At 57.4% G+C, this 15910-nt stretch overlaps 1 protein-coding gene across 3 annotated transcripts in view; it reads right to left on the reverse strand.

The window, feature by feature from the left end:
- Positions 1 to 3425: 3425 nt before the first annotated feature.
- The window catches only part of LRP5 (LDL receptor related protein 5), a 121036-nt gene continuing 108551 nt past the window's right edge, over positions 3426 to 15910 (reverse strand). Inside the window, exons 19-23 of one of the 3 annotated variants that reach the window (XM_060103742.1) lie at positions 14562 to 14672; positions 12625 to 12861; positions 11809 to 11948; positions 5492 to 5589; positions 3426 to 3822 (exon numbers count right to left, since the gene is read on the reverse strand). In XM_060103742.1, coding sequence (XP_059959725.1) covers positions 3561 to 3822; positions 5492 to 5589; positions 11809 to 11948; positions 12625 to 12861; positions 14562 to 14672 — 848 coding nt within the window. In that variant the 3' untranslated portion in view covers positions 3426 to 3560. Of the gene's footprint in view, positions 3823 to 5491; positions 5590 to 11808; positions 11949 to 12312; positions 12862 to 14561; positions 14703 to 15910 lie in introns of those variants that run through there. The other 2 variants (XM_060103741.1, XM_060103743.1) reach the window with 2 other exon arrangements.

Here is a 15910-nt window from a genome sequence, read left to right on the forward strand (position 1 = left end):
CTTTTCTTCACAGCGTTAAGATTCAGGCTGGGTTGCGGGGGAGGTGAGTATTTCCCTTCCCACCAAAGGACTGATGATAGAAAGGGGAACCACTAGGGTTGCTAATGATTAGGATCACTATCGAGCTTGCGGGGAAAGAAAAGAGAAGATGGCCTTTGGGTGTTCCTTGGTCGCACCCCAGCTCCATCATCAGAGGGCGTGGTCCAACAAGGGGGTCCCAGTGCTAGAAGCGCCAGCTGAGTGGCTCTGGAGAAGGAACAGGAGCCAAATGGGATCCAAGCCCACCCAACTTCGCAACCACCCAGGCTTCTCAGGGACAGAACCTTCTGCACTGCCCACATCCTGGTTCTCCAGCATCCTGCCTGACAGTGGACGTGCCCCAGATCTGGGCACATGGATTTGGTTCAGCTGCCCAGGGCAGCTGTAGACCCAAGGGGGCTCTGGACCTCAGGCAGGGAGGAGCTCCCACACCCGTCCTGGGGTTGGAGGCAGGCCGAGCTGAACAAGTGGATCCCCTCTGATGGGGTTGGTGGGGAGGGGGCCATCACATGAGGGAAACCCCACAGGGCTCAGTAAGGGATGGCAGAGACTTGGGGAGCAGTGGGTGTCACTGCAGAGCTGAGAGGGTTTAAAGGGAAACTAGAAGCCCTTTTGGCCACATTGAGCAGCACCCAGTAGCCAGATGGTAATGTTTATTGGATAAAGGAAGGATTGAACAAATGAATGAAAAACATTCTGGCTTTACTTCTTTTTCCCCGAGCCTTGGTTTCCTCCACTACAAACTGGGGATACCATTGACCTAGCTGGGCTGTTGTGAAGTTTAAATGAAATAAGCCTGTGAACTTCACCCCCACACTTGAGAGACAGATTAGACATCACCTCCTCCAGGAAGCCCTCCTTGTCTTCCCATCTGAATACGGGCCCCTGGATATAACACTGTGCTTTCCCCACAGCTTTGGAAACTGCCTCCGTTACTAGGTTTTGAGCACCTTTAAGGGAGGGGGTCACATCTCACTGCTCTCTGGGGTCCCAGCATGTGACTTAAGTGCAGAGCTCTGCACACAGTAGCCGCTTAATAAAGGCTGATAGATTTACTTGACATATAGTAGGAGGCCAGTGGGTGGACCCTCTGGCACCCCGGCCATGCAATGGCTCTATCCGGAGCCTGCAGGAGAGGGAGAGGGAGGACTTCCTCCCAGCACACATAGGCCACCAGGGAGCAGCAGCCCAGCCGCCGCTGCCCCACCCTGTGCTAGATCCCTGGCTTCCCGAGCAGACTGGATGGCTGACCCGGGCAGGAGAGTTGGGGGGTGGGGGTTCTCCCCCATGATGCAGCCGCTCCCCGCTGCCCCACTGGCTGCCTGCATCGATACTGGTGCTTTAACGAGCACCTGAGAGTGAGGGGGCCCAAGTGCTCCGAGCCCTGAGCTTCCTTCCACAGGCAGCTCTGTGGGCAGGAGCTGCGGCCTTGGGCCCCGGAGGCTGGGTGCACTCTAGCTCTGCTGGTCCTTAGCGCTGTGACCTTGGGCAAGTATGTCACCTCTCCCGCTCACGGAGAACCTGCTACTTGCCAGGTCCCAACTGAGTAAGGTTTATCTCACGGAAGCCTTACTGTAGTCCCGGGGGGTGGGTGATGGCACCCTTCCTTGACAGACGGACAGGGCGGCTGGATGAAGCAGATAAGAAATGAAGCTTTTCAGGCAGAGGCGGATCTGCCCCCTGCGTTCTACAAAGGGGACTTGAGCGTAGATCCCCACCGGGGGTGGCACAGCTGGGCCTGGCTCGGCACTCAGGGCGGGCCGCCCATGCTGTTACTTTGCACCAACGGCAGGCGGCCCATCCCCAGCATCTGCCAGCAAGCCCACCTGTTTCCATCACCGCCAACGCTGATTCACGACCTCGGGGAACTCCCGGGCAATCTCCTGGGCAATCAGGAGTCAGGGGAGGCTACCCCTCAAAGGTCTGTCCCAGGAAACCAGGCCCATCCCCAGCTGTGTCCCCTGGCCCAACTGTCTTGGAGCCCTCGGGGCCCCAGCCCTCCTCATCCCACCAGACTCTCCCCTCCCTCGGCTGTCACCTAGGCACTCCAGGCCTCAGGGCTCAAAGGTGCAATCTCAGGGTCGTGTGGGGAGGCACCTCTTCTGGTTCTTTGTGGTTTGATTCCCCAGTGGATGGCGCACCAGCACTCTGCCCTATTCCCGCCCTGACCTCCCGCCGACGTTCCGGGGGGTGGGGGGAGGTCAGGCCCTTCCTGACTGTTGCATTTTCCTTCCTCCCAGCTCTGCAAGTGTGGTTCTTCCTGCCTGGCCTCAGAACAGCCCAGCCTCCTCACGACACACCACTGCTTCCGCAGACTGGGGACCCCCAGGGGCAGGGGCCAGGCCTGACCCATGTTTCCTCCAGTACCAGCCGGGTGGGCACAGGGCAGGCCTCTGTGAGGACCAGGCTCTCCACAGCCCATCTGCAGATACGGACACTGTGGGGGCCGGGAAAGCAGGAGGGCTGGGGGGCTCCCTCCCCAACCCGGGGCAAGTGTGGCCCGGCAGCGCCATCCACTGGGGTCAACGCGGATGGCAGGGGCCCCAGCACTGTTTCTTTATGGCCACACTGCATGGCTTGCGGGATCTTAGTTCCCCAACCGCAGATTGAACCCGGGCTCTTGGCGGGGAAAGCGCCGAGTCCCAAACCCTGGCCACCAGGTAAGTGTCCCCCCAGCACTGTTTTTTTTTCAAAGATTTTTTTGATGTGGACCATTTTTTTAAAGTCTTTATTGAATCTGCTACAATATGCTTCTGTTTTATGTTTTGGTGTTTTGGCCGAGAGGCACGTGGTATCTTCGCTCCCTGAGCTAAGGGATCGAACCCGCGCCCCCTGCAGAGGTAGGTGAAGTCTTAGCCACTGGACCGCCGGAGAAGTTCCCCCGCCCCCACCCCCACCCCACCCCAGCACTGTGCTGACAGGCAGCAGCGGCCCTGGGCTGGCACGCACAGGTCAGACAGTAGCAAGGACCAGCCAGGGAACAGCCCAAAGCCCAGGTATGTAACCTGCAGAGCCCAATGCGAAATGAAAATGCAGGGCCTCAGTCTTCAAAATTATTTAGAATTTCGGGACGGCAACAGCAGAGCATGAAATCAAGCATCAGGTCGTGCATGAGTCAGGCATCCACGAAGCTGACCCGCCTGCAGGCCTCTGCCCAGAGGCCTCATCCCTCCCTGTGGGAGCCTGATGGCAAGTCGCCCATGCCCAGGAAGACAAGTGCACGACTCCAACAGCTGTCCAGGGAGGGCCAGAGGTCAGCGTTCACTCCGTGGGGACACTCAGCTCCAACACACACGGCATGAAAGAATGGCAATGATGTTTAAAAAAATTAGGTTTATAAATATTTTCTCCATTGTACAAAGTTTTCCCCACCCTGCCCACCCCCCGTCACTGTTCACATTTCTCATGTTTTTAAAATCCCAACTATATTTATTTTTTAAATCATAAAATATAATTTTTTCTTTGTTCATATTTAAAACTATTTACAGGGGCAGAGAGAGGCCAGGGTGGCCCGGCCGAGGTCAGGACGAGTCTGTGCAGGGGGACGGAGGGGGCGGGAAGAGGTGGAAATAGCTCCTCTCCGTGGCGGGCGATGGTGGGCAGCTGTCCTCCGCCGACAGGTACTGGCTGTGGGGTGTGGGCGGAGGCGGGTAGGGGTCTGAGTCCGAGTTCAAATCCAGGTAGTACTTGCTGGCCTTCCAGCGGCTGGCGCTGTAGTCACTGTCACACACGTCTGTGCTGCAGGGCGTCGTAGGGGGCGCCATGCCACGGATGATGTAGGGTCTGGAGGGGAGACAGCAAGGGAAAGGGGACCTGGGTTCAGAGTGGCCCACATGCATGTCCACCTTTGGGCACTTGGGCCCCCTGGCTATGTGGCCTCTCTGAGCCTCAACATCGCCACCTGTAAAGTGGGCGCACTGGCACCTACCCTGCAGGCTGCCAAGCCCAGGCCTTGACAAGGACTGCAGCCTCAGGCCAAGGTCGCCTTTACGGGGACGAGGCCTCCACAGCCTACCTGGCTGACCCTGGGCAGCTTAACCTCTCTGAGCTTCAGTTTCTCATTGACACAATGGGGAAGATGAAACAGTATCCATTTCAAAAGGAGCCTGTGAGGATTAAAGTGAGATTCTGCCTGGAACGTGCTAGAAACAGCATCTGACACCAGAAAGTGGTCAACGACCGTTCCCCCTTCTACCATTACTGTAAATATTGGAGACCAGTTGGCCTCCCATCTTGATCCCAGAGATGCCTCCCGACCGCCCCCCGTGACATCGCCCTTTGGCCCGAGTCCAAGGTGGGGGTCGTGGTGTGTTTAAGAGCCACAGAGGGGCTCACGATGGGCGGGAAGGTGGAGTCAGCACCAAAGGGCCAGCGGGGACGCCTACACTGAGGAAGGTGCAGCAGCAGGATATGCCTCGTGGAGCCCTGGGAGCAAGAAGGGACCCCCACAGACGGTGGTGAGGGCAGAGGTACTGGAGGGGGACAAAACCAGGGCAGAAGGAGCAAAGCGTGCAGTAGACTGGAGGCTGAGGGGCCTGGCCCGGCTGGTGTGGAGGTGACAGCTCTGGGGACACACGGTGACACTGAGGAGCCCCCGCAGGTTCTTGAACAGGGCAGTGACCCAGTAAACGGCTGGGCCTCCCCGGAATCTGCGCGGCTGCCCGGCTCCCCGGCCAGGCCCCGGAGTTCCCCAAACGGCCACCAGGTGGCAGGCGGTGCCGCGCTCGGAGGGTCCGCCGCTCCGGGAGGACCAAGGGCCTCCGCCACCCCCAAGCCCTGCTCTCTACACAGGGCGAGAGCCTGGCGGGGCCGACCCTCCACCTGCCCCATCAGGTAGCTCGCCCGAGGGTGGGGGCGGGGGCCCCAGCGCACCTGGTGGGCGGGGCCTGTCGGCTGAGACCACGGGGTGAAGGTCAGCAGGTTCACCTCGCCCACCCCGGCTCCGACCCGTCCCTGGCCACAGGCCAGCAAACCCGGATCCCGTTTCTCCTCAACGCTCTCCAGCTGGCCGCTCCCCACTAAGGAGGGGTTCGTGCGACCCCTAAAGGGACAGCTGGGAGTGCGGGGTCGGGGCTGAGCAGGCCCTCGCAGTGCGTAAGGGGGAAGGATCGCCCCATCAAGGGCCAGCCTCGCCTGCTCTCCTGCGGCTGTGGATTTGATGCTTCCCGGGCCCGAGGTACCAAGGGGTGGCGCCCCACCGGGGTCCCAGCGCTGGATTCAGGCACAGAGCGCAGAGCCCTCCGGGGGGCGGGGCCGGCTGCGGTGGAGACCCCTGGGGGCGTCATTCAAGGCCACGTGTGGCCTGGCTTACAAAACACCCCCAGGGCTGCCACTCGTGGGCTCCGGATGGTTTCTGAACTCAGCACGCCCACCGGCGCCCCGACCCCTCCGCGCTTTCTCCCGCAGGAAATGGGGACCAGGCCCGGTACCGCGGGGCGCGGGGGCTCCGTACCTGTACGGCCTGGCGGTAGCGGGAATGCTGGAAGGGTAGAACACGTCCACGTTGTACAAGGAGGGGTCCGTGGCGGGGGACGGCGGCGGGTTCAGGATCTGAGGGGAGCCAAGCAAGGTCACACGGGCCCCGGAGCCGGCGAGCCCCACCGCCCACCGGCCACCCCCAACCGGCTGCCCTCCTCCCAGGGCCCCTCCTGGTCTGGGGAGGGGAAGGGGCAGCTGTGGCCCGAGGATGGGCACGAGCAGGGGGAGAGCCCGGCCCGCTCATCAGTGGCGACCCCAGGCCCGGGAGCTCGGCTGCGCGCTCAGGATCCTGACGCAGCCCCCTCTGCACCGTGCCACCAGCAGGGAAGGGTCCCTGCAGGCCCGGGCGTGTCCCCACGCCACTGAGGCCACTGAGTGCCTCCCGAGGTTCCTCGGGGACTTTTCTGTCAACTCCCCTCTTTGGTCTTTTACTCCCCCATTTCCTCCCACGTGGTGCAAAGTCTAATCTCTATAATTCATTCCTTACTCCTAACACTCAGGGGACCCACACTCCAGCCGGAACCCTGACAAGGCACAGGCACCACCACACGGAAGGAGGGGCCACAGCCCTGCTGCCCCCCCTCCCCACCCTCTCAGCAAATCAGGAAGGGGCACCCCATTCTCAAGGGACTATATTGCCCCCAAACTGTGATAATAAGTACACAACTCTTCTCCGTGAATGCACCCTCCGGAGCCAGGCGTCACATGACCGGCCCCACAAGAAGGACAGAGGGACCTGGGGCCCAGACACCCGCGGGGGCTGCACCTTCCCCAGCAACTATCGCTGCCTGCGCCCCCCGCCCCTCCTCTGAGCTGTCCCTGCCAGGGGCACAGCCAGACCTGGGAGTCTGAATGCCCTGAGGGACTGAATTCCCCCAGGTCCCTGGGGCGATGGAAAGGGCACGGCCTTCCCTCGCCACCCCCCCTTCGGCAGATGTGGGTTGAGTCCTGTTTTATCACCTCCCAGCTGCTCCCCGGTGAGGGACTTCGCCAGGCCTCAGGATCCTCGTTCCTAAAATGGGGCTAAGAAGCCCTGCTTCCCGAGGCTGTCCTGACGCTAGGTGAGTAACCTACAAGACGTGCCCAGGCCCCTCCCTTGCCCTTCAGGAACTGGCATGGACCCCTCTCCTTATTCTGTTGGGGAGGGCCCTCTTCAGCCCACATAGCCAGCCTGCGGCTTCCTCAGGGTGTGACCCCAAAGCTGGGAAGGCACGCCTGGGGGAAGAGGGTGGTGTTCAGAGAGAGAGCAGAAACCAGGCAGGGAAGCCAGCAGAAAGGGCCTCCCCCAGCTGCTCCCACACCCCAGGCCTTTGTGCTCCTATTTCCGCACCTGCCCATGAACTTGACTGGACCTGGCTTCTCTTCACTTCTGCCTCCAAGGAGAGCTCTGGGATCCTGCCAAATCCCCTCCCCTGCTGCTGTCGGTGCTACTTCCCACAGGGTGTTGGGGAGGTGAAGGTCAAGGAAGAAGTCTCCCCAGTACTACAGTGGGCATATTTCTAGCAAGTTCTGCTGGTGCAGCACCTCGGCGACTTCTCGGTCACCTGGTGTGTGGGGGCTAGGGGCTCTTCCCCGTTCAGATCATCTGCTTTTCCTGCGTTCTAAAGAGTTCTCTTTACCTCTCACTGGCCAATTCCCTGCAATTCTAATCCCTGATAATAATTCTGTATATTGAACTTTCTCTCTTCAGATCACCGTGTGACTTCTGTCTCCTGATTGGACCTCGACTACTAAAGGCCGCCTTTTTTTTTCTTCTTTTGGCCGCACTGCTTGGCACGCGGGATCTTAGTTCCCCATCCAGGGATTGAACCTGTGCCCCCTGCAGTGGAAGCTCGGATTCTTAACCACTGCACCACCAAGGAATTCCCTAAAGGTCGGCCGCCTGGTAGCCATCAGCACAGAAATAAAGTCAGATGCCTCCAGCCTCACGCAGTGCACCTAATTACATTCCAGGAGAATCAAAGTTAAATTTGATTCCAGGAGAATCAAAATTAAATACAAACACGAGGGACTTCCCTGGTGGCGCAGCGGTTAAGAATCTGCCTGCTAATGCAGGGGACACGGATTGGAGCCCTGGTCCGGGAAGATCCCACATGCCGTGAAGCAACTAAGCCCGTGAGCCACAACTACTGAGCCTGCGCTCTAGAACCCGTAAGCCATAACTACTGAGCCCGCGTGCCACAGCGACTGAGCCCGCACACCTAGAGCCCATGCTCCACAAAGAGAAGCCTGTGCACCGCGACGAAGAGCAGCCCCTGCTCGCCGCAACTAGAGAAAGCCCGTGTGCAGCAATGAAGACCCAACGCAGCCAAAAGTTAGGAAAAAAAAAAAAAATACAAACACGAAACCTTGAGAACATTAAGAAAGAGAGCATGGAAAGAAACTTTTTTACGAGAAGGGAAAGCCTTTCTGGGCATGACCAAAAACTCCCCAAACTCCCATAAAAGATGAATAATTTCATTGTATAAATGGCAAAATACAACATAAACCAAATCAAAAGACAGAAAGCTAGGAAAAACATTTTCAACCCTTATCCCAGGCTAACTTTCTTCATATATCTCTATATAAAGAGCCCTTACAAATAAATTTTAAAAATACCAACAGCCCAATAGAAAAAGGACATAAACGCACCCATCTGAGGAAATAAAACTACAAAGGTTATTAAACATACAAAAAGATCTTTGACATCATATGTAATAAGAGAAATATAAATTTAAATTACACCACCATACCAGTTTTACCCTAAACTGGACCTGACGAGAGTGTGTTTGAGAGGGACGGTCGTGCTGGTGTGGCCCTCTGCTGGCAGGACGATGGACTGTCCCCTCGTGAGGGACCCTTGGCAAGAAAGGTCAAGAGGACCAATGCTCAGCCTTAGCTGCAGGGCATCTTCCTGCTGGCCCCTACCCAGGAGGGGAAATGAGGAAACCGCAGGAGTTCCGGGCATCGCTGTTAGGGTAACAAAATCCTGGGAATGACTGGACACCCATTGGTGTGGCCCAGCCGCACCCCAAAAAAGGGCACTGTCCGGTCACCAAGAGGGGGGGACAGCTCTGCCCGAGAAGCAAAACAAACTTCAGGGTGCAGGAGAGGCAGGGTAGGGGAGTGGTCAGCTTGGACACAGTGGCCCCAGGGAGGAGGGGGGCGGGTAGTCACCACTCAATTCCTTGGCCTCATCTGCAAAATAGGAGGCTGATAGCGCCCCCTTCTGGAGTCGGGGTGATAACAGCACACGAAGAGCGTATTCCTCAGAAGTGCTGGGTAAAGGCCAGCTTTCACTGATCCTTGGTAGCAAAAAGCAAGGCTCAGAGAGGAGCTGTCATTACCTTCAGATGCTATCATGCAGGTTTTAAAAAGTACATATGAAACTACTCTGTATGAGACTAAAATGGTGGATACATGTCATTACACATTAGTCCAAACCCACAGAATAATACACCACCAAGAGCAAACTCAAGATGTAAACCATGGCCTCTGGGTGATGGTGACGTGTAGATTCATGGACTGTAACGAGTGTCCCACTCTGGTGGGGGATGTTGATAAAGGGGGAGGAAGGGGGATTTGTGAAACCTCCCTACCCTCCTCCCAATTTTGCTGTGAACCTAGAATTGATAGATAGACAGATAGATAGATATAGATAGGTAGATAGATAGATAGATAAAAGTTGTCTTAAAATAAAAGTGCATGTATAAAACTGGTGAACTGTGAATAAAGTCAAAGGGTATCATATCAATGCCCTGATTATGCTACTGTACTATTGCTATAGACTGAATGTTTGTGTCCCCACAAATTCATATGTTGAAACCTAATTCCCAACATGATGGTATTAGGAGGTGGGGCTTTGGGGATGTGATTAAGTCACGAGGGTGGAGCCCTCATAACTGGAATCAGTGCCCTTAAAAAAGCGACCCCAGGGCCTCCCTGGTGGCGCAGTGGTTGAGAGTCCGCCTGCCGATGCAGGGGACGCGGGTTCGTGCCCCGATCCGGGAGGATCCCACATGCCGCGGAGCGGCTGGGCCCGCGAGCCATGGCCGCGGAGCCTGTGTGTCCGGAGCCTGTGCTCCGCGACGGGAGAGGCCACAGCAGTGAGAGGCCCGCGTACAGCAAAAAAAAAAAAAAAAAAAAAAAAGCGACCCCAGAGAGCCCCCTCACCCCTTCCACCATATACAGATAAGACGGCCACTACAGGGAGTTCCCTGGTGGCCTAGTGGTTAGGATTCCAGGCTTTCACTCCCGTGGCCCGGGTTCAATCCCTGGTCAGGGGACTGAGATCCTGCAAGCCTCGCAGGGAGAAAGAAAGAAAGAAAAGAAAGAAGGAAAGAAAGAAAAGGAAGCAGGGAAGACAACTACTATGAACTAGGGACCGGGCCCAAACCTACCAGAACCTTGAGTTTGAGTTTCCCAGCCTCCAGAACTGTGAGAAATAAATGTATGTAGTTTAAGCTGCCTAGTCTATGGTATTTTTGTTAGAGCAGCATGAATGGGCTAAGACAACCATAGTTACGTAAGATGTTACCACTGGGGAAAATTGGTGAAAGGGAGATGGGACCTCTCTGTATTATTTCTTACAACTGCATATACATCTACAATTATCTCCAAAAAGAAAAAAATTACTCTCTGTTGGGAAAATAAAGTTCATACTCTTGTATACTCGCTTATGTACAGATTTCCTCTGGGAGGACACACGATAAACTCACCACAGGATGTGCCTCCAGGGCGGGGTGAGCTCCTGAGCAGGTGAGGGCTGGGCCCTCTTTTCACTGTGCCCTTTGAATTCTGTACCATGAACATATATTACTGATTCAAACTAATGTAGTTAATTTTTAAATAGCTGGCTCCATGCAGGGTTTCTTTTTGGGATGATGAAATTTTCTAAATTTAACAATGGTGATGACTGCACAACTCCGTGAATATATTAAAAACCACCGAACTCTACACTGTAAGTGCGTGGGTGGATTGGATGGTATGTGAATTATATCTCAATAAAGCCGTTGAAAAAAATTGCTGGTGGTCAGTGTCATCTCTTGCTGTCAAATAAGATCTCCCCAGCTCCCAGCAGGGGCTGCGGATGGAGAAGCCAGTTTCCCGAGCATCCTGGTGTCTGCATGGGGGGGTCCAGGGGGCTGTCCTGGGGTAAGCTCAGTCTTACACGGGTTCCTGGTGCTTTCAGCTGGTTACATGGGACATCTGAAAGCCAGGTGACAGTAGCAGCAGAAAGGACAAGAGGTAGGGATCTGAAGCTCCAGGCTCCTGGCTCCTTGTTCCCTCTGCCCCGAAACACAGTCGGGCCCTGGAGCTGCCAGGAGATTTGGTTCTGATCCTGCCAACCCGAGATAATGAGCCCCGCTGCCCCCCACTCCTTGGTCCTGCCAGGTCAGGTATGATAAGGAGGGGCAACACCCCGGATATGGGGGACACCCAGAAGGGCAGGAAGGCCCAGCCCTGGTGGGTGGGGCTCACTGGCGACCCCCCAGAGAAAGCTCATGGGGCTGTCTTCACGTCAGAAGAGCATACCATCACAGGAAGTCGGGTTTTGGAGAATTAAAAAGCACAGAACCATATAAAGTCAGAACTTGATATGTATCCCCAGATTCACATCTGTGCATCAAGCTTGCCCCAGTTACCCTGGGGCCACGCTTTGGAAATGGGGGTCTTTTCCAGCCTCGAGGAGAGGGTCCCCCTCGGGATCCTGGTGTGGGGCTGGGATACTGGGGGCTTTGGCACTTCACCCTCCGTAGAGTCATTTTGTTCTAGGGCGTGGTTCGGCTTAGGGCCAGGCCCTCACCCCACTCAGGCTGCCGGAAGCTCCAGGGAGCATTTCAGCCATGATAGTCACCCCAGGAGTGCCTGTCTTTAGAAAACCATCCGGCTATTTTCTGGGCACCAGCAAGGCTGTGGGCGGGAAAATAGAGTGTTTCTGGCAGGGACGCTGAGGGGAAGCTCGCGTCCATCCAGACAGGCCCTGCCGATGGGGCGGGCCCGAGGAACCAGACAGCCACCCAGACAGGGAAACGCCCAACAGCAACCCCGGGAGGTGGGATTATGGGTGAGACTCCCATTTTTTAGAATCTTATGTGGCTTCCAGGTTATCCACAATGAATCTTTTCTGAACAGAAAATGATGTTGAAGAGAAAAACTACAGGTCAGGACGGGGAGAAAGGTGAACGCACCCACCATTCTAAGTGGTGGAACAGCAAGTAATTCTCGAAATCCTGAGGTCACAGGACGTGCCTGCCCCTGGTGGGCAGGGAGGACCCTGAGCTGGCCAGGCGTCCTCTTGCCCCTACTCACCGGCGGGTACAGCGTGGCCTTGGTGCTGGATGAGCTGCTGGACGAGGCCCCGGTGACGTGGTTCCGGTCATAGAGGGGCACCCCGGCTCGGCCCCCCATCAAGCTCACGGAGCTCATCATGGACTTGCTGCACGAAATGCCTGCGGGGAGGGGGTGGGGGAACGAGGCAAGTTAGGGGCAGGGGCGCCCCACGCACACGGCGCACTCTCCCCAGCCCCGCTGCCCGGGAGACCCAGGTTCAGGTGCAGAAGCCCTATGAGAGATGTGTCCCCACCCAGCTGTCCCCGGGGGACTCAGGTCACACCCCACGAGAGCATCTCAGGTCAAGTCCAAAGAGCATTCCTTTTTTTTTTTTTTTTAACATCTTTATTGGAGTATAATTGCTCTACAATGGTGTGTTAGTTTCTGCTTTATAACAAAGTGAATCAGTTATACATATACATATGTTCCCATATCTCTTCTCTCTTGCGTCTCCCTCCCACCCTCCCTATCCCACCCCTCTAGGCGGTCACAAAGCACAGAGCTGATCTCCCTTCGCTATGTGGCTGCTTCCCACTACCTATCTATTTTACATTTGGTAGTGTATATATGTTCATGCCACTCTCTCACTTTGTCACAGCTTACCCTTCCCCCTCCCCATGTTCTCAAGTCCATTCTCTAGTAGGTCTGTGTCTTTAGTCCTGTCTTACCCCTAGGTTCTTCATGACATTTTTTTTTTTCTTACATTCCATATATCTGTGTTCCACTCGCCCCATATCCCGCCCTGTCTGCCTCCGCACCGCCGTCCAGGGTCCTCTCGCGGCTCAGGCTCCTCACCTGTGAAGGGGCCGTGCTGGGAGCCGCCGGGGGCGATGAAATTGAGGGGCACGTGGGGGGTCCCACTGACGTACTCGTGCGGGAAGGGCCCGTTGGCCCCGGCGTAGCGCTGACACACCACGCGCTGGCACACAAAGTAGACCCCGCCCATGATGAAGAGCGAGAGGATGATGCCGATAACCGGCCCGATGGCGCTGCTGTGGGCCGGGCCGTCGTCCGAGGGCAGCTTGCTGATTTCTGCCAGAGTACGGGCAGGAAGCGACAGCGGACGTTAACCCAAAGGGAGCGGGCCTCCTGCGGGGCCGGCGCTGTGTGCCCTGGCGGGCGGCTCCCGCCCCGGCCCAGCACCCGCTGATGGAGCCGCAGCACCTTCTCCCCCTCCTCGGCCTGACTCAGCTCTGCCACGGCCCCCGGCCCCTCAGCAGCGACTCCTCTGAAGCAGCCTCCTATTCATGCCCCTGACCCGGAGCTTCTCGGCTGGAAGCAGGCGCTGGGTCCTCCCATGTGCACGTCCCTAGTCCAGCTGAGCCCGAGCACCAGGCGGCGGGAGGGGGCGGGGCGGGGAGACGGGACCACGCGGAGGGGCGGGGCTGACCCAAGCACCCAGGGCCCGGGGCCTCCATCTGAGCCCCTCACGCCTGCCTGCCACAGAGGCCAGGAATCCTGAAGGCCCTAGGCAGGGAAAGCGTGAGAAGTGGAATGTGAAGGGCCTGGACGCAGGGGCCCAGTCAAACCCAAAAAGCCAGAAGCCAGCTCAGGGCTTCAAAGGTGCACCCAGGGCTCCCGGGCAGGGGCACTCCTGGGGCTTGCCCCACTATCCAAGCCACCTGGGGCATGGAGGGCATGTCTGGGCTCTAGACTCAACTCTGACAAAAGGACATTCACTTTCCCATCAGGGTGGCACATTTCTGAGGGCAATCAACAACGTCCCCTCCGGCTGGCCAAAACCCAAAGGAAAGGGAGGAAAGCTGCTGGTTCCGGCGACGAGGCCTGACTATGGATAAACATCACCCCCAACGACTGGGGCCACGATCACATGGGAGCCTGAAGACAGACACTGTCACACTGGACACCTGCCCAGCAAAGGCGTGGGGCTCAGACCCCCCGGGGCCCCCACTGCTACCCTCTGGCCCCCAGACCACGCTCCTGAGATGGTAGCTGAGGGGCCTGACCCAGGTTGATGTGAAGGCACAAAAGCGCTCAGTGAGTCCCTTGGGGACCCCTCCTTCTTCCCCATTCACAAGACGTCTCTATCCTGCAGGCAGAGCTCTCAGCCCCGGTCCCTCTGCAGTGAACAAAGTGGCCATATCCCCAGACACACGGACACATTCCCGCTTCCTGTCTGGGAATCCAGCTCCCTTCCTGTCTGAATCAGACAGCCTTTCAAGAGCCAACGCCTCGAGGAAGCCTTCTCTGACTGCCCTGGTTTCACATTCTCTAGCCCCTGCATCCCTGGCCGTACAAGCTACGTCACTCAAGGGGCATGCAGCACGTGTGTGTGTGCGTGTGTGTGCATGTGCGTGCGTGTACGTGTGTGCGTGGGCACACACCGCTCCTCCTCAGCCAGACAGCAGGCTGCCAGGGAATGGACCCACCCACTACTCTGTCAGGGTGATCTTGTTGACAGATGCTGCTGAGTGAAGGCTATGGGCAGAAGCATGCCGCCTTACACTCAGGCCTGGCTTGGCACATCTGTGCCTTCTTTGTGCCTCTGTCCCAGCTGAAATGCCCCCTGGCTCACAGTTTCCCCCTCCCCCTCCTCACAGCCACCTCCACCTCCAGGAAGGCTTCCCTGACTCCCTACCGAGGCCAAATACTCCTGACCTCCCAGCTTCCTCAGTCCCCACCATTTCCTCCCTCTAGACCCCACGGTCCTGGGACAGAACCCCAGCAGAGGGTGACCCTCCAACCCCGCCCTCTGGGGGAAGCCAGCTCACCGCACATGAGCTCGTCGGAGCCGTCGACGCAGTCAGGAAAGGAATCGCACTGCTGCTTGATGAGGACGCACTGGCCGCTGGCGCACCGGAACTGGTTGGGCAGGCAGACGGCTGCAAGGAGGGGCCTTGCGTTCAGAGAGGCTGGAGGGCATGATGCAGCCAGGAGCACTAAGCAGATGACCACCACCGGTGCTCCCTGCCCCGCCCCCCGAGACCCAACAACAGAGGTCTGGGCTCCAAATACAGAGCAGACAAACGGACCCTTTCTAGGACCGGGTCGAGGCGTGGTCACAGCAAAGCCAGTCTTCATCCACCCCTCAAGGACCCCAGTTCCGAGGCCCATGCAATGCTGGGGGCGAGCTGGCAGGGAAGAGACCTCAACGACCCAGGGAGGTATTCATTCATCAGGTTCCTACCATGGGTCAGGCCCGCAAAGCACCAGGACTACCATGGCCCCTGTGCCCAGGCCCTCCCAGGTCACCAGGAAGGGGACAGCCAACTAGAGGACCACCACAAGGAACCGGGCTCCTAGAGTGGGAGGGGCAGGGGACAGGGGATGCACCAGCAGAGCTCTGAGGGTCAGGAAGGGGGAGCCGAGCGCGGCCGGGAAGGCAGAGGCCACGCGAGGAGGACGAGGAAGGCTGGGTGCCGACTGCTGCCTCCCTGCTGCCCTGGAAAGGGCTACGGCCCCACGAGGAAGGCATCACCCGCCCCCAGTACTTGCCGTCTAAGCTCCCCACCCGCCCTGCCCCAGGCGCCCACTCTGGAAACCAGAGACAAGGAACCCTGTCCTTGCAATAAGTGGGCAGATCTGCTGGTAACCCAGCAGGAGAGGTGGCTTCTGAAACAGAGGGCGGAGCCCAGAGCGTCCACTAGGGCCTGCTGTCCTCCGATGCTTCCTTTCTCCAGGAGAAACAGTCACAGCGGGAGGAGGGAGGGGACGGTCCCTAATCAGGGCTCCTGCCACCTGCTGAGATCTTGGCCACAAGACTGTGCTGGGGCCAAGGATGTAAGGCAGGGCTCAGCAAACTTTTCTGTAAAGAGCCAGATAGGTCTCTTTTATAACTACTCAACTCTGCTGTTTCCGACCAGTCAGAGACGATATGTAAATGAATGAGCCTGACTGTGTCCCAGTAAAACTGCATTTACCAAAATAGGTGGTGATCTGGATTTGGCCGTCAGGCTGCAGGGTGCTCATCCCTGGTCTACAGGCTCCATCGAATTCAAAGGGGCTGTGAGCTGGCAAAGACTGAACAACTGCGGCTTTATAGAAATATCTGGGGAAATGCCCCCCAGGCCTTCATCTTCCACAGAATGGCTGCCCGTCATGAACGGGGACAGTGGACAGT

The sequence above is a fragment of the Mesoplodon densirostris genome, chromosome 7 (genome assembly GCF_025265405.1).
Source record: "Mesoplodon densirostris isolate mMesDen1 chromosome 7, mMesDen1 primary haplotype, whole genome shotgun sequence".
Lineage (NCBI taxonomy): Eukaryota > Metazoa > Chordata > Mammalia > Artiodactyla > Ziphiidae > Mesoplodon > Mesoplodon densirostris.